Genomic DNA, 22,201 nt, shown 5'->3' with positions numbered 1-22,201 from the left:
TACCCTGGTTATATAACGTTAATTACTTACTTGGTAGCTTACTGGAATGGTACGAAGGTGTGAACCGGAAGTTCAAAATACTTAATTGTGACATCCAGAAGTAGACCACCCTATTTCTTTTCTTTGTGACCGCAGGCAATTTTATTTATTTTTTCGTTAATTTTTCTGATTCCATGAAGTAATGCAGGAACAGTTACATGAATGATAAAATGTCATGGCCACTTACAGTCCGTGTAAGTTTAATTTTATTTTATTTACCTTCGCCACGTACAACACAAACAAGAGTAATGGACAATAATAACATGAAAAGATAGCAAAATAATGGCGGAGGGGGGGGGGGGGGAGACTCTACAGCAATAGCCAATTAGCCAATTACAGTGATCCCCTCCCCTAAAAAAACTAAGTAAAACTAAATAAAATTTAGAAGCAGTAAGATGGAAACCATGCTAGCCCGCGGCCGCTGTTACACTTAAGACAAATGGAATTCCAAGTACGGGGGTCTTCCTGGTCATATATATTATCAATAACATTTAAAAAATATATAATTATATTTAATAAACTCCCTTCCTATGTACTTAAGGCAATATGGCCAAACCAAAGCAAAAGTTTGAACTGAATGTACCAGTCATACTAATATTTGTGTCCAAGTGAAAAAAAAAAAAAAATGCATCAAAGCTTAGAATAAGGTTCCCACAGCGAAGACTCATTGACGACGAGATGACGAAATGTTTCTTCATATTTCCTAGCCTGCGAACGCAGACGCGTCTGCGTTCGCAGGCTACATACATGTATTTCGTTCTTGTCGAAGTTTTTAGTGCATTAGATGTCAGTAACGCCATCAGTACATATGATCCACATCGTGTAGAAGAGTGGAAGGCGAGGACAATCGTCCTTCCACCTAGCCAGTAGCAGTGAGTTGGAGAAGTGAACAGGATCATCACACGGATACATTCGCCACATCATGCAACGGCTGCGTGTTTCATTGCCAGTCGATGATAGTATTTCTTCTTTCCTCTTAAAAAGGCGCACCGGACAGAGAAATAATCCACCAACGGGGCAAAAGTTTTGTTAGGCAAGCTAAAATGTCGCTTAATATCAGTTAAAATATAGAGGACTGGACATCAGCACCTTTCATCAGGTGTGTTCTTAACTTGCACATCACAGTCCAGGGCAGCATGTAGCATGTTGTTCTGCATGCAGAGCAACCAGTTACTATGGTTGGCTAATACAGTGAAGATGACCTGCTACTCAGTGTTAGGAGATGACTTAAAGACAACAGGCTTGAGTGGCGTTCTTTTAAATGCGATCACCTACATGTGCTGTACTTGAAAGCTTAATGCCATGCCCGCCATTCTTGTAGGTGCATCAGTGTTAGTAGCATAAAGTAATGGCTGCCCTCTCTCAAACAAATGTATAGCAGTTCTTTTCTTTCGTCCATATTTGTCAAATTTCCCTTTTAGAAAAAAAAGGATACATGCAGCAGAAAGGCAACGAAAGGTAGCTAACACGATTTCTTTTGTTCATGATAGAACTTCATTCTTCACAGAATTCCACTGATATCTCCACTGATGTCATTATTTCATGGATATATTGAGGAGTAACCTATCTTTCCAGCCAGTGTTTGATCAGATTTTCCACACTGAAAACTCATACATGTGTAAGATTTTTGTTATTGTGCACCTGTCAATAAGACTGCTGGAATGCTTTTGTTGTTGCTGTTTTCTTCAGTAGCTCATTTAGAACTGTTCTTCACCTGGTGACCTCAAATCCCTTTGAGCCATCGTCATTTGGACCCCTGCACAAAGAACACAAACAAAATGTACAGTGAAGCCTTTGCAGAAGAGAGAGTGCCTTTTTGGAGAACACGCTCTGATTTACGGACTGCCCAAGGTGAGGTGAGACCTCCACTAACTAAACACTACAAAGAATGCACACATGTATGCTTTTGTGGTAGATGTACCAGACCCTCAATAAATAGGTAAATAAATGTACTGCAAAATGCACATAAGCCACCGTATTCATTTCACAGGTTTTCATTTATCAAGTTAAAATTATTTCTGGCTCTATCAGCTAATTGGAAGTGCAGCAGTGTAGTGGTCCAAGGCCTAAATTGTTGGCTCTGCCATTCTGTTATTTCCCCTACTGGTGTACAGGCAAGTTTGCTCCAGGTTGCTTCCTCTTCATTTTCACCCAGGTGTAAAAATGGGTACTGGGAACATGCTGTTGAAGATAACCCTGCAAAATACTTGACTCTCATTCAGCGGGAGTGGCGTCATCCTCGGCTGCTTTCAATTGTCCGAACTGGCTGGCCAGACTGGTTAGTTTACACAGACTAAAATAATAAATCATTTGCAAGAACGGTCTCAAGTGCCAGTCCTTTTGAGCTCCTTTAAAATGGCGCAAAACCATATCTAGAAGTGCAATTTGAAGAATCTTTAGAGCTTTACTCTACAAAATCTCGCATTCCACATTGAAGCTAATTGGCCAGGCTGGTTAATTCTGACAAATGAAAAGCAGCTCTACACTGTAAATGCTTTTTTCTACAGAAACCAGACTTTCTAAGTGAAAACATCTTCAAGACAGAATATGAGTCACATTTTTGCAATGACGTCATACCCAAATGCAGTTTAAAATTACAATGACGTGGACAAGTGAATTTCAGGAATTTGGAATTTGATCTCCCTTCACAATTTTACAGCATCTGTTTGGATCCACAACTAAATATGCAGACATGCTTTCTGTTCATATTGTACTTACTATCCGGAATACCCATCCACTGCAGTTTTCTATGTATTCTAATACGTTATGTTAGCTGGTAGAATTCATATGCTTTTGGATGTGTACAATTCCAAATACAAACTGTACTAGTGTAGTGTGGTTCAATTACATGTGAGGTGAGCAGTGTGACCTTGCACTCAAGACCAAACAGAGATCAGCTTGTTCCCAATTTAAAGGGGCACTGTCACGGCGATTTTGCTATATTTTCGTCAAAATGGCCCAAATATTTGACAAAGAACCTTTTTTTCTTACATGGAATTGGTGTTAGAGAACCAGGAAGGAAAATCAAGGGATTTATCCGGGAAAGAACAAACTATAAGTAGTTTTTGGCGACTTCTCTACAATACACAGGAGGAACTTGAAAAAATTGGCCAAATTTTTCAAGTTGCAATCCATTTCCATCCTAGCCATCCCCAGCCAAAGATAATTAATACTAGTTTCTGTGCATTATCAAGGTTATAGTTAACAAAACTGAACCATTATTTTGACGATTCCATTGATTCAAATGTGTTTTTTGGCTTTTCAAAGTAACAAAAAAAAAAAAAATAAATAAATAAATAAATAAATAAATAAATAAAATAAAAAAAAAAATGAATAAAAAATCGGTGACACTACCCTGTAATATTTATCCAGTAGTTTTGATTGGTGATATCAAATGCACTTCAAATAAAATAAAATAAAATAAAATAAAGAGGAAAGAAACATTTGTACCTTGGTAGCCGAATAACATTATCAGGGAGTTTTTGCTCCACTTGTATTGCTCTGGGCATTTCACTTTTCCTGTAGCAATGATTGGTAAAAAAACACAATATTAATTATTATTAATTGAAAGGAAGACAGAAAGAAAGGAACAGAAAAAGAGATAAGATAAAAAGAGAGAAGGAAGGAAGGAAGGAAGGAAGGAAGGAAGGAAGGAAGGAAGGAAGGAAGGAAGGAAGGAAGGAAGGAAGGAAGGAAGGGAGGGAGGGAGGGAGGAAGGAAGGAAGGAAGGAAGGAAGGAAGGAAGGAAGGAAGGAAGGAAGGAAGGAAGGAAGGAAGGAAGGAAGGAAGGAAGGAAGGAAGGAAGGAAGGAAGGCAGGCATGCAGGCATGCAGGCAAAACGACAACGAAAAATATCACCTCCCCAAAACTAGGGAACAGCAGAAATCAGGCCTAAAACACCAGGAGGTCCATAAAATTCAGCTTTATTAAGTGTTACTGAAGCTCCACCAGGGTCTTATTTTCACACTGATGTGGTTTAAGTTTGTAGGGATTTTCTTTTTTTTTAATTACAGTAATTAAAGAAGCTTACTCTGAATCATTGCTTTCATCAGAAGCATTTCCCATTATTCTTGCCCTGAAAAAAAAAAAGAAGAAGAAGAAAAAAAAAAAAGGATGAATCATACATGTCAGAACTGCAAAACAAATTTTCCAAGAGGACAAACTTGCACATAAAATTTACATCCTCTTAATTTATTAGTAAGTAATGCACATGTATCTGAAATATTTAAGGCATTTTTCTTCATTTTATTTCTCTAGATCTGTCTGTAGATGTATAACTTTTACACACTCATGCATTGTGCATTGGAGTAAACATGAACTTTGGAAAGTGATCTTATGGTACATGCAAATCATTCTGACTATGGACCTGCCAGGAAATTAAAGTACAGTGTAGAACTGTTTAACACTGCTTTATCAAAACCATTTATAACAAGCTTAATTTTCACATCGGTTTTTGAAGCAAACTTGTTTTAATTTTCCATGTGTATACAGCACAGTCATGTGTTGAAAAAAAAAAAAGTTTCAATATCCAAAACTTTAAGTATGCGCTACAAGCATGCACTTCTGATAACAATTATTGCAAGAAAAAGATGTCAGGAATGAACATTCATTTCGGAGTGGATGTCATAGCACTTGTCTATGCAATGTTTTGAAGAACTTGCATCCCAACATTACTGCAAGGCAAGTTGCAACAAATTCTTATAAAAGCCCACCAGGGCTTGCCATTGCAAAACAGCACATGTTACCCTCACCTTGCCTCCGCATATTGTGCCTGCCTTTCTGCCAGTGTTTTATGCACATGTTTGCCTTTGGCACCTTCTTGGCTGTTGCTTTGATTTGTGCCTCCAGAATCTGGCCTCTTTAAAATCCGTAACTAAAATATAAATTAACATGCTTCTTCATCTACGTCAACGGTGGCCGGACACAGTTTGCGCGTGCTTTACAGATTCTGTTAGTGATGTTATTAAGCGCGCGCTAGGGTTGTGGTAAGCAAATACTATCGATCCCTCGATTTTATACCAAATGGATCGCAAAGGTGAGTTTCGTTCTTAAAATAACTCAGTTTCTCGTTTGTGAATCCTTCTTCATTTATCACGGAACAAAGAAAGTGAGTTCATGAAGCCCTAAGCCTTTTTCGACGCTTTTCATCTTTGCTGAGAAAACCTAATTAAAAGCCGCGCATGCGCATTTGACCAAAAATTGTGACTGGTTCTTTTAATTAAAATGAACTGTTTTCTAAGGAGCCGCTCATTAGAATTTTGTGGAATTTGACAAAAAACTAGTTCTCTAAAAGTGTAACTCGCCTACAAACAAAAACCAAATTCTAACAGAGGGTACATTGTACCTTCAAAAAATATTAAAGTGCAAAACCAACATTTACAGGAGATCTCTCTGTTAAAATTACATGAAAGCAGCGTCACTATGTCAGTATTTTGTGAGTTTTTCTGGATACAAAAAATGGAAAAAATCTAACGAGTGCATTTTCTAAAAATTAAGGAAAACCATTATTTGTGGACAGTTAATAGCTTGCTGCATTGCCATGGCAACGGCACCTTGCCCAACAAGAAGTATCAAAATTTATTCCTTCTTAATTAATATTGCACAATGCTAATTTCGGGTACTCAAAAGTACGTAGTTTTCAAATAATGTTTACTCACACCTGTATACTGTAAAACTGTGTTCGGCCACCTTAAAGCACATACTGTACTTGTTAAAAAGAATGATCTAGTGGATACCAGTCCTGGCATTAATGTTGTAGGTTAAAATGAATCCCAGGTTAAAATGATTTCAACCTAGGTTGATTTGTATTTTCCTTTGTTAAGGTTGGGTAATTATCATCTTAAACAAAGGAAAATACAAATCAACCTAGGTTGAAATCATTTTAACCTGGGATTCATTTTAACCTACAATATTAATACACTGTAGATTCATTGTAGATTGTTGGCCACCAAACTCTAAAGTGCCTGCATAATTTGTAAAATTCCAAAACAAATTTTCTGTATTTTTTTTTCTGTTGGGTGGGGGAGGAGTGGGGGCTTTTTGACTGGGGGTGGCAAGACGTCTTGTCAGAGGTAGGGGAGGTGGGGGGGGGGGGAGTGCTTTTGGACTGGGGGTGGCAGGAGGTCTTGTAAGAGGTAGGGGAAGTTGGGGAGGATTTTGGACTAGAGGTGGTGGGACTTCTTGTCAGAGGGAATAAACAAAATAATTTAATATTTATAACAAAAAAAATATATATTATGTATTAACTGGTTTTGGTTCTTCGATGGTACAGGGGGAGGGGAGGGAGACAGGTAATACCACATTTGAAGAGGTGTAATATCCCAATACTGTACAAATGTACCTATAAATTTGGCTAGAATTGCATGAGAATTGTATGTACATGTAAATGTAACTGAAAGAAACAACATGAATAGCTACCTGTGGTTTATAAAGGGTTCTGCTTGTATCCTCTTGCATCATAACTGGGGAGTTGGTCTTGTTCTCATGTGATCTAAATTGCAATGCAAATAACAAAAAGAAAAAAAAAGTAAGAAAAATGTCCCATTTTAACACAATGAAAAACAATAGCTGGTACCTGTATGGACAACAAGAAAGGAACTACAAAATACAATCAGTTCCATATTAATCAAGCAATTATTAAATAGCTGTCATTGAAACTAGAGAGCCCACAGCTCCAAAAATTTTCATGGGATTAGCACCTGCATAATTATAATACCATGAAGACGGTATATGTACATGTAAACATCTATTTAGGTAATGCTGTATGCTCAGACTAAACAGTCAGGATGGTACAATGTACAAGTAAACATCTATTTTAGGTAATGTTTATGCCCAGACTAAACATTATGTCTTTTAACATTACAACAAATGGTACATGTTCATAGATTGGGGACACACTTTATACTGTGAGTACATCCAATAAAAGAGCTTAATGAAAAACTAAGCTAAGTGGAAATTTGTCTGTACAATTAAAATTACACCAAGTAAGTTCTACTTTGGCAGTACATCTATTTTTTATCATTCAAGGTTATTTAGGCTCTAAAGTCCAACATTGCTCTAATAACACACATTTGCCTCACATACAAAAAAAAGGCTAACATAAAGGCAAACACTTGAGGCATTCTCTCCCATTTTTTTTCACTCATATTTGCAGACCCGGCCATAAAAAAAAAGGTCTTATTAAGTTAGCTCCTCTTAGTAATCCATTTAAAATGAATGGGATTGTGAGAATTTGTGGCTTGTCATAGTCATAGTGCATTTAATGAATTTCATTAAGAAAATGAGAAGATAGTTAAATGGCTGCATGGTTTGACAGCCAACTGACATGCTGCTTAAAAGAACTTGTGTGGATACAAAAGTAGTCTTGTTAATTCTTGTCTCGTTCTAAGTTTGGTGGCCTGGAAATTACAATTGTAATTATTAAAAACCAGATCATTGTATAATGCAATTCCAGGAATGTCATTGGCTATTAGAGGCCATGGTATATGTGCTATTATACCATTATGCCCGAGAAATAGCGACCATTAAATTGTCTTCTGGTTGTTCTTGCAAAGTGAAATCAGCAAGATCTAGCAATATTTCTTGAGCATTTTAATAAAACAATAATTGTTTTAATGTTTCCCTGACCTGCTACTCCCAAGCGTGAGTAGAATAATTATCATTCTACTCACGCTTGTTGGATATGAGATGATTATAGCCAACTCGGCACTATGCGCCTCATTGGCCATCTTTCAGCTCATATCCAATGCACGCTCATGGAATAATTGTTAATTATCTTTTTTCTTAGAAGGTTTCAGTCCTCTTACTTTTGTGATGTTGAAGCTTTTTCATCTTTTTCCCTGACCTGCTTCTCTCTTTCCTCCATTCTCCTTTCTAATTCCTGAACAAGGCATTTAAAAGCGACTGGTTAGAATTAGTTTGTGACAAAAGGGGTTTTTGGTACCTTTTGTTAAAAATAATGAGATAATACTTTCAATCAGCTGCCAAATAATTCTAGAATGATGAGAGGAAAGAAATCAACTCAATTCTTGAAAGGAACAACTCGTGATCTGTTCTAGCGCATTTTGGAAACAAAAATGTGAAAACTTGAAAACCATTAGCCTTACGTTTTTCAAGTTCCAGTCTATTCCGATCTACTCTGTCTCTGGCCAGAGGCACTAATCCACAGTTTTATTGCACTGTGCTGATAATTTATAACAACACTAGACAATTATTTTTTGATTCTGTTAACTGAAAAACTTTTTGGGGGTTCTGCAATGACATCAAATTCCCGTGATTCTTCCCCTTTAACATGTAGAAAATGACATACAATTTGATTATAAGATATATCTGAAATAAATTAAATGATATACAACCAAATAAACTAAACTAAGCGTGGCATAGTGCGGTTCACCATTCCCACATAAAATCAAAATAAAACTCTTGTTTATTTGTAACCAATTTCATCCATCAACCAAATGATGAAGATGTAATAATGGAATCTAAATTTCGCCGGTTGCCATTGTTGTCACCTTTTTGAAAACCTAATAAAAACAAGAACTTAAAGTTCCCTACATCTAGGAGAGATCAAATCTCGAAAAATAATCATAAACGTGAATTTCGGTTAAATAAGAACAAGGTCAATAAATTCATTACCCCAGAATCGGCCATATCTTCCCAACTATCCCAAATATCTTCATCGTCTTCCTCGGCCGCCATTTTGACTGTGGACCACTTCCGATATGAGTTGTACGCGTGCGTTAATGCCATTACCGCTGTCTCCGACTCATGAGCCCTGCTACAGAAACAAAATGGCGGCAAAATCGTCGAACGTGGATGTTGATTTGAAAGGACAAGAAGACTCTATTTCTCGCGGTTCAATCGAAGTTTGTAGACTTATGCATCCTGATGATGCTAACATAGCCGGAAACGTCCATGGCGGAACAACGCTGAAGCTAATTGAAGAAGGCAGTTTCATAATTGCAACTCGCCATTGTAACAAGAATGGCTGTAGGGACGGCGATCACAAACCCGTGTTGGCTGCCTTGGCCCGCGTTGAAAGGACGGACTTTTTACAGCCAATGTACATCGGAGAGGTCGCACAGGTTCATGTGGAGCTAGGCTTCGCATCAAAGCATTCTTTAGAAGTAAAAGCGTTCGTTTGGGTGGAAAATCTCGTAACCGGAAGTCGTCGTTTGACCAACCGCGCTTCTCTGTGGTACGTTCCAGTTACCGGAAGTGAAGAGATGAAGGTGATATCAGAAGTCCCTGGAATTGAGTATTCCAGCAAAGAGGAAGAGGAGAGAGGGAGGGAGCGGTATGAGAGGCAGAAGAGAGCCAGACTGGAAAAAGAGGAACATTCAAAGGAGGTGACATTACTTTTATGAATTTATCATGCACATGTGCGAATATAATTGTATTTAATCGCCCGACCCCTACACAGTGAGTGCGCATGCTCGTCACGCATGAGCAATCTTACTCGGCAAAATGGCGGCATTTTAAAATTACCATTGCTTGTTCTCATTTCGCACAGATAAGCCCAAATCAAAATAGATAAGGTTGTCGCTTTCAGGAAAGATTCCTTCGAACTTCCCCAATCACATATCTTATTCAACAAAAAAAATATTGTGGTAACAGGTGTGAATTTGGCGATTGAAGTGGAGCATTCGTAATCGATTCACGCTTGAATCACAAATCTCTGGAGCATGCACACTCATTTTGCCGCTGTGTCCTACACAGTGGGGTCGAAGCCATTGGTAAAACAGGCGGGGTTTTTTTTTCATAGGGCACTTGGCATCTGGCCAATGCCTTTTTGGCTCAGTTGGTTTAAGGGCGGCAGTCTGTCAAGAGCTGGAGCTCCTGGGTTCAAACCCTGGCCTGACCAAGACTCGGGACTATTATTTTTCTTCTTCTTCTTTTTCTGTAATAGATCCAGCCGCTAAAATTAGCCAGTATGCACTAGAAAAAAAAATAGTATGAAAAGTGGGTAGAAAAACAAACTCTTTTGGTGCGATAAAACAAGCGTGTTAGTGTTAAGGAGTACCTGAAAAGGACGTAGACAGTCATGGAGTAATTCAAGGAATTCAAGCATTGTACATGTAGGTGGGACGTGTCCTCATAAAGGTTAAGATTAGTCGTTTATTTCATGTAGTTCTCTTAGGGATAGTGGTTACATGCAAATATTGTATTTTCCTATCTCTCGGACAATGAATTTTTCAAATGGAATCAAACTTTGCTCCAAATTATTACCCTTTGTTTGATATCACTCACTCATGCCCATATGCCGGCTTGGCATGTAGGGCAGCAACAAAATTAAGCCACTCCTGTCTGTCCCTGGCCAGCCTCTGAATGGTTCCCCAGGTATGATGTAAGGTCTTCAGTTCTGCTTCCACAGTCCGACGCCAGGTGATCTTGGGTCGTCCTTGCCTGTGTCTCCCCTCTGGTGTCCAGTGAAGGGCTGTGGGAGTGATGTTGTCTTGCTCCCGTCGCATGACATGTCCGATCCATTTACATCGTCTTCGCATAATGGTGGTTCCCATGCTGTCCTGGTTGCAGCGAGCAAGAAGTTCTTGGTTGTAGATGGTTTCAGGCCAGAATATATGTAGGATTCTTCTGAGGTTTTTCATGTGGAAGGTGGACAGCTTGTTGAGGTCGCTCTCTGTCATCTTCCAACATTCCAAGCCGTACAGTAGGGAGGAGATAACACAGCTCTGGTACAGTCTTAGTTTGGTCTTGGTGCTGTACTGGGATGACTTCCAAACATTGTTCCATTCTAAACGCATTTCTGGCCTTACTGAGGCGGTTCTTGATGTCGCTGCCTGCCCCACCGTCATGTCTGACAGTGCTCCCAAGGTATGTAAATTCTTCGGTCGTTGGTAGATCTTCATCTCTACCACTGTAGAGCCCTGTCTCTCCCGTGTTGGTTCTGTATCTACCGGATCTTGTCCATCGGCTCTTGCTGACTCCAAGAATGTGTAGATTGTAACTTGCGATAGCTTCCCGGTCTCATACATGGTTCTTACATTCCAGAAACCAATCCTGGTTCTGGTTTTGGCGCTTAAGACTTCCATCCTCCTGTCAGTGGCTTCCATTCGGAAAAGATTGATGAACATTGCAGTTGAAATTTGAACCGAACTTTCCCGATGTATGCAAATCTGCGTCAGTGACGCCAGTCTGTCAGATTGTCGGCATAAATTGGTATTTAATACATTGTGTTTACAGCTACGATATGGCTACTTGTTTGCTCTGACAACGAGCTTGATGATTTGAACGATTGGTTGAGAGTTGTGAGCGTGTACTTTACTTTAAACAAAAAAACTAACCGTTTCACAAACGTTTTGCTTAAAACATTGAACGGATACTAGTTTCTTTTAAATGGATAAGAAACGTTTTGTCCAAAACGTTAAACAGATAAGAAACGTTTTGTTCAAACAGTTAAGACAAGCATTAAAACGTTTTACCAAAATCGTTAAACGCATGCGAGATTTTAGTAAACGGATAAGAAAAGCATTTAAACGCTCGTGCGATCCGTTTAAACGGACGTTAAACGGATATAAACAGATTTTTCTGTTAAACGGTAAAGCATTAGTGTCCGTTTTCCAATACTGAAAAAATACTTCACATAAGTCGTGATTACACACGAAGCCACTTTACCTACCATGTGGTAATTAAAAATAGATAACGTGACGTAACAGTTTTACATTAGAGGTGCTAGCGGAATTTCTGGTGACATTCTATTTTACAGTAGACAGCGACATCCCTGTCACGGCATACAGTGTAATACAAAACATTGCATCAGGCATGCAGAATCGTATGTGGGACATTCTGCTCCACATGAAAGACACGGAGATTCAGCAACGAAAGTGAGAGTATTAAATGACACTACATTAAAAAATCAGGTAGTTTTAACCCTTAACCGGTTCTTGTTAACAATTATTCTACGAGCGCACGTTGGATATGAGATGATAAATAACCAACGAGGAGATAAGCGCCGGGTTGGCTATAATCATCTCATATCCAACAAGTGTGAGTGGAATAACTGTTTTATTAAAAACAATCTTGAAAGAAATATTGCTATTAAATATCTTGCAGATTTTGCTTTGCAAGAACAACCAGAGGGCAATTTAATGGTGTATTGCTAAAGCAATTGGTTTAAGGGCTCATATACTGTACCATGGTTGCTAAGCCAATCAAATCCTTGGAATTGCATTATACAATGATCCAATTTAATAATAATTAAGAGATACTGTAATGCACTGATCAATCATGTCCACCCCATACAATGTCTTATCTATTTGGAATTTGCAATTTCCACCTCCGGGACAAAAACCTGTTTAAATGCCTCTCTTCTAGGGCACTTTGCACACATGTTAAATCTGATCAAATTCCCCACTCCCTGGGTAAGGTGGGTGCACAGTCAAATGGCCAGGGTGTGGTGGTTGGAGGTGTTGGAATTGGGCGGGGGGGGGGGGGGGGATTTTTAAGGTTGAAATTGAACAAAACCAATCAAACTGAAGTTATCAACTTGGGTTTGGTGCTGCATTTTCTGGTTAAAAAACTGGAGACATTTTAGATTATTTTTAATTCATTCTTTTTTCTTGTGGACCTAGCATTTGTTGGAATCGTCAGTAATGCAGGGCCCGGATATAATTTTTTCTGAATCATTATCTTTTACAGCCATACCTGTAGTTTTTATCAGTTCTAAATTTATTTGGCAGGTTTGAAATGAAAATTATAACAGGGGGCCTGAAATTAATGACTTGCATTACATGACTTGGAACATGCATATCAGGCACTAGCCTTTCAAACAAAATAATGACAGGAAGTTGCTTGACAAAAACCTGTGTACATGCATACCACTTTTTACTAGCTAAGGCATTACTGTTTAACATTTGACAATATGAGTATGTTAGTCTGTTACATGTTATCAGTTCCAAATAAATACCAGGCCTAAAAAAATCATCCACTGGTATCTTGAATAAATGACAGGCACACTTATTTCAATCTCAATATGGCAGACACTGTATTTTTGCCTCTTAGGCATTAATTTGAGTTCTGGCATATTGGATAATTATTATAATTATGCAACAGTCTAGTACATTATTTTCTTTCATTCAGGAAATTGAGTTCAAATGTGAATGGGTCTTGATCTAAATGTTTTTGGTAATTTGTTTTCAGTTTTTTCAATTCTTTTACTCTTGATACAAAGCAACACAGATATGATGAGAAGGACAACTGTATTACAGCTGATATAAAACAATAACCAAATTATTAACAATAGCAGTCAAAGTGCATGATCTGTTCTCGGTCACCTGTCATTTGTAATGTTATTATTTATAAAGTTGGCAATAGTAACGTGAACTCTTCAGTACACCTGTAAGTGACACAGGCATGCTTGGAAAAAAATCTGAGTGCTCCTATCAGGAGTCAAGCCTAATACCTTCCGATTACTAGTTCAGATGCTCTACCAGTGAGCTACAGGAGACTCGTGGGAGCTAAGGCCATTAAACTAGGTTCATGGGACAAAAAATATATTTATCCCATCACATTTATTCCATTATGCCACGCATGACATTCCAATCCTGGCAGTATGCAGAATGTTTATCCCATGAAGCTACATGTACATGTACATGTACATGTAGTTTAATGGCCTTAGCTCCCACGAGTCTCCTGTAGCTCAGTGGTAGAGCATCCAAACTAGTAATCGGAAGGTCTTAGGTTCGACTCCTGATAGAAGCACTCAGATTTTTTTGCGAGTATGCCTATGTCACTTACTGAATATTACATCATTCTCATTTATTCACCAGGCTTAAAATATTTCATCATATTTATTCTAAGGTAAACTCTTTTACAAAACATGATGTCTTTGTAAGCCATATACTTGTACATCAATGATTACTATTCAAAGTTTGTGGATGCCACATAACATGGCCCTTAGAAGTTCACCTGACTCTGTCAGCCTATTTTCACACATTAGGGTCATGTTCTTTCAGTTCCCCACACTCTATTTACTTCCAGGTTGCCGTCCCCATTTAGGTTTACTTCCAGGTACGCATTCCCAGCCCATCTCCCACCACTGTGATGATTGCATTTACATCCTGCCTGTCCACGAGGGAGTTGTAATACTCCCAATAAGAATTCTTTAATGCTGTAAATACAAAGTTACTGCAGCTTTCAGTAGCATACATACATATTCTAAAGGCGAAGATTCAACCAACCGTTACATTATCCACTGCAGTACAGCAGACGTCTTAGAAAACAAAGTCGTTTGGTTCACTTGGCCTCAAAAAGCCACATTCAAATGCTCTGGTGAGCAGATTTTAATTCTCTTTAGTTGTTGGCTTTTGTCTTATTGCGGTCAGTCAGTTGTCAACGTAATATTATTATGATTTACGGCAGTAACCTGGCACGCAATAATTAGGGTTTTGAAGTTAAGAGTTGGCATGTTATTGCACAGGTACCCCAAGCTCTGTGAGCGATATAGGCCGTGACCTTTGCGTGAGTGTTATAAGGATTTGTATGGGAAGAAAACGATTCATATATAAAAATTTATTTTCGTAATTTTAAAATACCAACGAGTTTTCAATAAAAAAAGTCTCCACCTGAACTCCCTTGTCTGTTGTTCTTTCTCCTATGTGTTTTTTTTTTTTTTTTTGGAGCGATTTAGTGTGATTCCAGTGAGTTTTAGTTCCATTGCTTTTCTCTTTATACTGTAATCGCGCTAAATCGCTCCAAAAACCACATAGGAGAAAGAACAACAGACAAGGGAGTCCAGGTAGGGATTTTTTTTATTGATAACTCGTTGGCATTTTTAAACTGATGTAGGAATCGTTTTTTCCCATACAAATCCTTATACAATGTAATTTCGCCGTTACGCAATGGTCGCCGTGACGCTCAAATTACAACACTCACGAAAAGGTCACAGCCTATATCTCTCAAAGAGCTTGGGGTACCTGTGGTTATTGAAAGGCACATTTATCTATGACCAGTTGAAACATCCCTCACCTAAGCGTAATTTTATCTGTTGTTCTATTTCTCTTCAGACACCGCTCAGCATTGACGCTGCCTCGTCTCTGATGTATTCAGGTAGAGGGGAAGTTTCGCGTTATAGTGTATCCAATTCACAGTCGTCTCTCATACATTCCGTGCAGCCGTCAGATTGCTCATATACTGGTTATGTACAGGGTGGTGTAACCATGAAAATGATGGATGAAGTGGCTGGAATAGTGGCATTCAGACATTGTAAGACCAACGTGGTGACTGCATCAATTGGTAAGATCTACCAGAACTGGAATGTCAATTTTTGGGCCATACACTGTACAGTAAGCACTCCTATTTTTATAAGAACGTGTAATTTTGTGGCTGAGGCTGCGCGTTCTTATTTTGTGGCTTTTTGAGCCTGACAAGTTAATAAGATGTTCTTAAGGACAGTGCCTCCAAATACAGAAGTATTTTTGTGTCGTTAACCGTTTATGACTACGGTAGATCTTTGCAAGGGCTACTGACCAAAAAGAAAATTGGGATTAACCACGCAACTTTCAGATAACTAAGGAACAAAAGATCCAAAAACCTTTAAAGTACATTTCAGTACTTTAATTATATTTAGGAATATATGAATTTTTTTTCCAAACTGAAGCCGTCTTTATTATCTCAGAAAAATGCGGTGATTGAAATGCAACAATCACCGCCAACCACAATGTTACTCATATTGACGCACAGCCATTCGATACCATCGCTTTATGGAGACCAGCAGTATAACGGCCGAAACATCGCGATTAACACCCGCTATAATCATGAGAGAAACAATAAATTTTGAGTTATTATTTGAAACCACGATAACTAACGCTAGCCTTGGTGACGAGCCAAAAGAGCGTCTGCGAGGGAGGTTAGACTAACACCGGTCATGACGTAATTTAATGTCATGTTTATTTTAGATGCAATTGACTTTCACGCACCTGTTAAACTGGGCCACATTTTGCACCTGACTGGACGAGCAACGTTTACCAGCAGCAGGTCGATAGAGATCGAAGTTGTTGTAGATGCAAAGGATTATGTTGCAGGTATGAGCTTTGTCTTACAAGTGCTCTCGGTTCTGTAAAAATTTCAAATATTAGGTCTGGGTTTATATTCGTTCATATGGCTGTTTTAGGGTGTTATGTTCTTATTGAAAATGATTTTCTTACTCAAAAATGGTAAGGTTCAGGTTGACAACGTGAAGCACCTAGCCTTGCTATGTGTCCTGGTCTTGGTCTTGGTCTTTTCGCATTATCTCCACGCCACGTCCATATAAAAATGGAAGTACCTTCGTTACATTCAGTCGAGGCTCCATGTGCGACCACCTCCCATAAGCGACCACTTATCCAAAATACCAATTTTTTTCCCAGTCAAAGCCCTATAGTTGGAACCTCTCGTAAACGACCACCTCTCGTAAGCGACCGCAACCACTTTTTGAGCCGACGGCATCATAATTTTACGTTGTGTTTAACCTCTTGTGAGCGACCACTTGACACATGGTCTGTTGTTTATCATTCGCTGTATGTACATGTACAACACTACTCAGAGTTTACAAGGAACTTTTAGTGACAGCCTAGCACTGCTTGTATAGTAACTAGAATAATTTTATTCGATAAATCCTTTTCTAATAAGCAGATGAGTCAGACCTTTCTTCGGAAGAGACCCCGTCTGGTTCGATTCTCGTAAGCGACTACCTCCTGTAAGTGACCACTAAATCTTGGCATTTTTGGTGGTCGCTTACGGGAGGGTCGACTGTACTCCTATCCAGTGCACGTACTTCGTTGATAGCTAATGCAAGGCATGATAGAAGTCAGCCTTTTGCCTGAGACAATACTGCTCGAATTACATGAGGCTTTCATTCATGTAGACGTGCCTCAGATTTCCCATTGTGCTGCTAAAAATAGCTCTCTTTTACTGTTATAATTTAGATAAGAGCGTGAGATCGTGCAGTGCATTCTTCACATTTGTTTCATTGGATGACAAAAGACGGCCCCAGGCCATTCCCCAATTGGAACTCAGTACAGACGAGGAGAGAAAACGGTTTGAGGCTGGGAGGAAAAGATACCTCACACGCAAAGACAGAAGAGCTAGTCCAAATTAACTAGATTAACAAGCTTGTAAAATGAGGCCAGTTAAGCTTTTTAATATCAAATATTACTGATCTCAAGCTATTTTTTCTTCACACGTGTATTCGTTTGGAAGTACCGTAAATGATCCAAGAGACGTTCACTCTCTTATAAATGTTCAGTATCTATGCAGCGTCCCGGTACATCATAATCGCCCCTTCAAAAATGGCTGCTTAAAAGATAACAATAAAAGAGTCAATCAATCAACCAACCAACCAACCAACCAACCAACCAACCAACCAACCAACCAACCAACCAACCAACCAACCAACCAACCTACCTACCTACCTACCGACCTACCTACCTACCTACCTACCTACCTACCTACCTACCTACCTACCTACCTACCTACCTACCTACCTACCTACCTACCTACCTACCTGCCTACCTGCCTACCTGCCTACCTGCCTACCTGCCTGCCTGCCTGCTTGCCTGCCTACCTGCCTACCTGCCTACCTGCTGGTGGATAGGCCATTTTACAGTTGTGTGCTTAGTGACCTGGCCTTAGATTGGAAGCGAGGCTGGAGTTGACTTCGTTCTGATACAACCTCACTGCTTTTCCATATGTAGATCATGCTATTCTCATGCTAACTAGTTCGCATTTATATATGAAAAACAGTGGATTTTGTATCAAAACAAGATTACCCCCTGTCTCGACTCCAATCCAAGGCCAGGACCTTAAGCACACAACTTTAAAATGTGCTGTTGTGCTGTTCCGTCTGGTCGAAAAATCATACCGGTATCCCCACATAAATGCTACAAAAGCAATCGAGAAACTGGACCTTGTCGCAGCGTTATTTCCATATTTTATACATGGTATCAGTTAATATATATATTTAGCCAAGCCTAAAAGCGGAGCTCCAATTTTTTTGCTAGCATTTATAGAAATCTGCTTATCGTATGGACGTAGTTCCTCATCCTTTCTAAACTAAAGTTATATATATTTTTAATGCATATGCAGCAAACTCCCCATCAACAATGTAATACCAGGAGCCCATGATCATCGGCTCCTGATTTGTTGGAACAGAGGGCATTTTTTCTTAATTTTCCTTTCACCGTGCAAGGGTTGGTGATTGGTTGATCTCTGCGCTTGTACCCCAATCTCGTCCTCAGAGCCCACGCGCGTTTTTGAATGGGAATGAGATTCCTAGGAAAATCCTTAAATAATCCTGAAATAACAAGTACTGGAACCAGGTTTGTGAGCCCGCGAGAATGGGCACCCCCATCAAACCCACGTTTTCGCGAAAAGCACTAGGCTCTGAAATCTGGTTCCAGTCCTTGTTATCTATAGCTAGTCTCCTTCGCAGCCGTTATTAGGGTCGTCACGCAACGCTCCTCCCCACGGAGCGTAGCGTGACGACACTAATACCGGCTGCAAAGGAGACTATGTTATCTAAGGTCTTCCGATTCCTGATCCTAGACTCCTAGTACCCAGATCCAGCATTTAAAAAATGGCGGCAATCTCGTTCTCCGAGCCCGTATTACCCTTATCCAGCGGAACTGGCACTGGATATGGTAGGTACTTCATATATGGTTATTATTAGTAATACCATATATGAAGTACCTACCTGAGAACGAGCGAAGAGGCGAATTTTAATTGTCTTTGCTTCGTTCTAGAGATTTGGATAAAACAGGATAAAAATAGCAGTTACTTCAGATATCTTCCTGTATTAGGATGGTGGATAAGAAAAGAAAGGATCTTTTTAATTTTTGCATAAGTTTTCAGGTTTGGAAGCGATCGAATTTTTCCTACGCCTCGTCTTATTTTTCCTGCGCGACTGTGTGGAAATGTTCCCTTTTAACAGCAGATTTGAAGGAAAACTTTTAGTGCGATAAATGTCAAAACTAGAAGGGGTTTTGTTGTGTCGGGGGAAGGCGAAAGGTCCGACAGCTCTGTTAATTAAGGAGGTAAGATAACTTCAAATATTTATGTAAGCATACACACCTTTAATCTGTTTGTAGTGTTTTTTTTTTCTGACGAGGGAGCAATTTTCTAAAAGAAATCTTTAATCAAGATAATATTAAAATTGCAAGCTAATACGGAATATAGTAAGCCAGTGTTGTTATATCAATTCATGTGGTCTACTAATACTAGGAGATCGTTGCAAACTAGTACACTGTGGAACAATTGAAAAACGAGTCATTATAAGTTATAGCTAGGGATTTACAAAATATTAAAAATTTCACCTTTTTCTAGTCAAATTGAGTGATTTTTTTACGTTTACGTTCTGTTTGAGGGAGATGCACATTGGAGATGTTTGAATACAGGAGAGATATTTCTTCAAGTAAAATTAGCTTTGTGCCATTTTTATATTTTCTTAATTACTGCACTTGTAGCTCACTAATTCAATAAATTAGATTGAAAAGCTCATTTTTTAAAAATTTCTGTTATTCCCAGGTTGATAGCTATATTCTTGTACACTTAAAGTTGTTTATTTTGGTTTTTGTATAATTACTCAAACTAAGTGCTCAGTTCCATGCAACTGATATTGATTTACAAGAGAGTCAAGATGTCTTTCTTGCTCTTAACTTAATCTAAGAATGCAGTATATAATTTTCCCATTTGTTTCGGTAGGGATAGGAAAACATGAACCTTTCATAACTTCCTGTCAATCACATTAGTTCCTTTGTTTTGAGAGTGCAAAGTGATACTGTTTTGCTCAGAGAATCTACAGCAGTAATTGGCTGCCTCTTAATATTCTTGATATTGTAAAGTCAAAACAACAATCACTTGTGAATTCCTTTTGCTACTTTGTATATATGGAAACTAGTAATAATCAAAACTGGATCAGAGAGTACGTTTGATAACCTCAATCCTAGCGTAGGTTCTCTCCTTTGCCAATTTGGTAATGATATCATCTGCCCCTGCAAAATCTACAGGGGTGCCAGATATATGTCCCAATATCCTTTCATTCACGGCAATCAACTTTGGTTCTCCCATACAATCTCAACTCCAATCTGTGTAAGGAGTGCGTTCTTTGTATGTTGAATGCAATAAATGTCGTAAGTCTAATTAATCAACGGAATTTTTTTTTTTTTTCAGTCCATAGTCATTTGTATCTGGTTTTAAATTAAATTTATTTAGGAAATTGTTTGACATAGAATCAAATAACAATTGTGTATAAATCCTCAACCGTCCCTGTCAAAATCTTGACCAAAAAAATCCATCAGGCAGTTATGGGAGCCGGTTATCCCCAGCAGTTTTTCTACACTTTGCTACATGAGAGTTAACTTGGAGTAAAGTTGGAAATAACAAAACAATTAAGGGATAATGAAATTTTGTGCTGTGCAGTACTGACTATACAACTGAGAAATCAGAGAATTATCCTTGGAGTGTAAAAGAAAACAATTTACTTGGCATATTAACATTTTCATAATAATGTTGTGACAATCACTGCAGTGGAAGTACCAAATTTTTTTTAACTTCCTAGGGAAAATAAATTTTGTTCAAAAAATAGGAGGCAAAAAACTGACTGAAGCAAATTCAAGAGAATTAACAACTATTTGTGCAAAGAATAAGGAGTGCTGAAAAACATTGAGAGTTCAAATAACTGAGATTGCACTGTAAAAATAAATAACTGAACATATTTCATAATTCAATACCCACTACCAAGTTTTAAATTTTTTCTTTCAATTAAAAGAGATGGCTGATAAGAAGTTTGACCTTTTGTCTGTTAAATCACTGAATATCAGCCATCTCCTCTCTAGATGATTGGTGAGAGATGGGAAACAGCTGATATTCAGGCTTTGTAAAAAAAAAAAAATATATATATATATATATATATATATATATATATATATATATAATTAATGGTAAGGTAAGGTTTTGTCTTACAGTGCAACAAACTCAACCGAGGCCACCGATAAGACAGACACTTTGAAATTTAAAGAAATGTTCTCGTTTTTTATTGGTTTATCAACTACCAAAGCCAGACTCCTTTGTTGTAAACTTGACCTGTGAGTGGCTGATCAATGTTGGGTGGCCCCAGTTGAGTTCGTTGCACTGTAAAGTATACAGGGAATGCCCCTTGTTCAGCATATTTCTGTAGCCTCTATCAATTTAGTCAATACAGTCAACTCTCTCATACCGACCACTTCTCGTAAGGGACCACCGCCCGTAAGCGACCACTTCGTAGACAACCGTTTTGTTTCTCAGTTAAATACTGTTTCAAGAGCTCTCTTGTAAGGGACCACCACTCAATTTCTATAGAGACCGCGACCACTTTTTAGGCCAGAAATTATACATATTCTTTTGTTTTCTGTTTCCGGTAAGCAACCACCTAACATAATCACGTATGATCGTTAGTAAATCATTACTTAGAAGTGACAAAAGTTCAATTTTTAATGATGCTACCCCGGACTGCTGACAGATAATAACAGTTTACAGACAGAGAAGATGGCTATAATTAGATCTGTAGGTAAACGGGACAGATCTGTTCCTAAATGTTATACAAAGTTTTATCAGAAGAATAAATGTGAAAAAATCAAATAAATTAGTTTCTATTTGCCTAATTTAGCTGCTAAGGTAAAATTACGCTTATTTTGTTGATCTGTCCCGTAAGCGACCACCTCCCGTAAGCGACCACTTTGTCGTGCACCAAGGGTGGTCGCTTACGAGAGAGTTGACTGTAGTTATAAGAATGATTGAGTGACAGTGCTGACTGTTGCTTATAAACACGGCTATTGTAGGCTCAGACAACCAGTAGCCAATCTCTGTTGTACACAACATGCTAGAGCAATAGCCCTGCATCAGGCCAACTAATTAAAATCTTTATGGCTGAAGAAAAATTTTATATACTCAGCCAGTGCCCATTCATTGGCTCCTGCCATCACATCAACATTTATCAAAAGGTAAAAAATTTAATATACAACTGGACCTATCCCTTGATGGGAAAAGTGCACAGTCAGAAACTTTCACGCAAGAATGGATAATTTACAATGAACTGCCTCAACAAGAACTTCCATTAACACAATGATTGATGAGCCATACTGTGTTTTCATCACATCTGTCATGATCTGTGATGGTAAATAAAAAGCTTACATCA

General features: G+C 38.5%; 2 protein-coding genes across 2 annotated transcripts; one reads left to right on the top strand and one right to left on the bottom strand.

Moving 5' to 3' along the window:
- Nucleotides 1–228: 228 nt before the first annotated feature.
- On the bottom strand, nt 229–8,804 carry LOC146473866 (SUZ RNA-binding domain-containing-like). The gene is made up of 7 exons (XM_085117918.1): nt 8,674–8,804; nt 7,845–7,918; nt 6,457–6,529; nt 4,791–4,912; nt 4,070–4,114; nt 3,490–3,558; nt 229–1,795 (listed from the first exon to the last, which is right to left on the bottom strand). The coding sequence occupies exons 1-7, from the start codon at nt 8,785–8,787 to the stop codon at nt 1,750–1,752; spliced, it is 543 nt and encodes a 180-aa protein (XP_084974044.1). The 5' UTR covers nt 8,788–8,804; the 3' UTR covers nt 229–1,749.
- On the top strand, nt 8,781–17,208 carry LOC146473865 (cytosolic acyl coenzyme A thioester hydrolase-like). Its single transcript, XM_085117889.1, has 4 exons — nt 8,781–9,386; nt 15,060–15,288; nt 15,951–16,076; nt 16,959–17,208. The coding sequence occupies exons 1-4, from the start codon at nt 8,781–8,783 to the stop codon at nt 17,129–17,131; spliced, it is 1,134 nt and encodes a 377-aa protein (XP_084974015.1). The 3' UTR covers nt 17,132–17,208.
- Nucleotides 17,209–22,201: the final 4,993 nt, after the last annotated feature.

This window comes from Pavona decussata, unplaced genomic scaffold, assembly GCF_977016875.1.
Source record: "Pavona decussata unplaced genomic scaffold, jaPavDecu1.1 SCAFFOLD_92, whole genome shotgun sequence".
NCBI lineage: Eukaryota > Metazoa > Cnidaria > Anthozoa > Scleractinia > Agariciidae > Pavona > Pavona decussata.
This window is presented reverse-complemented; position numbering and strand designations above follow the sequence as displayed.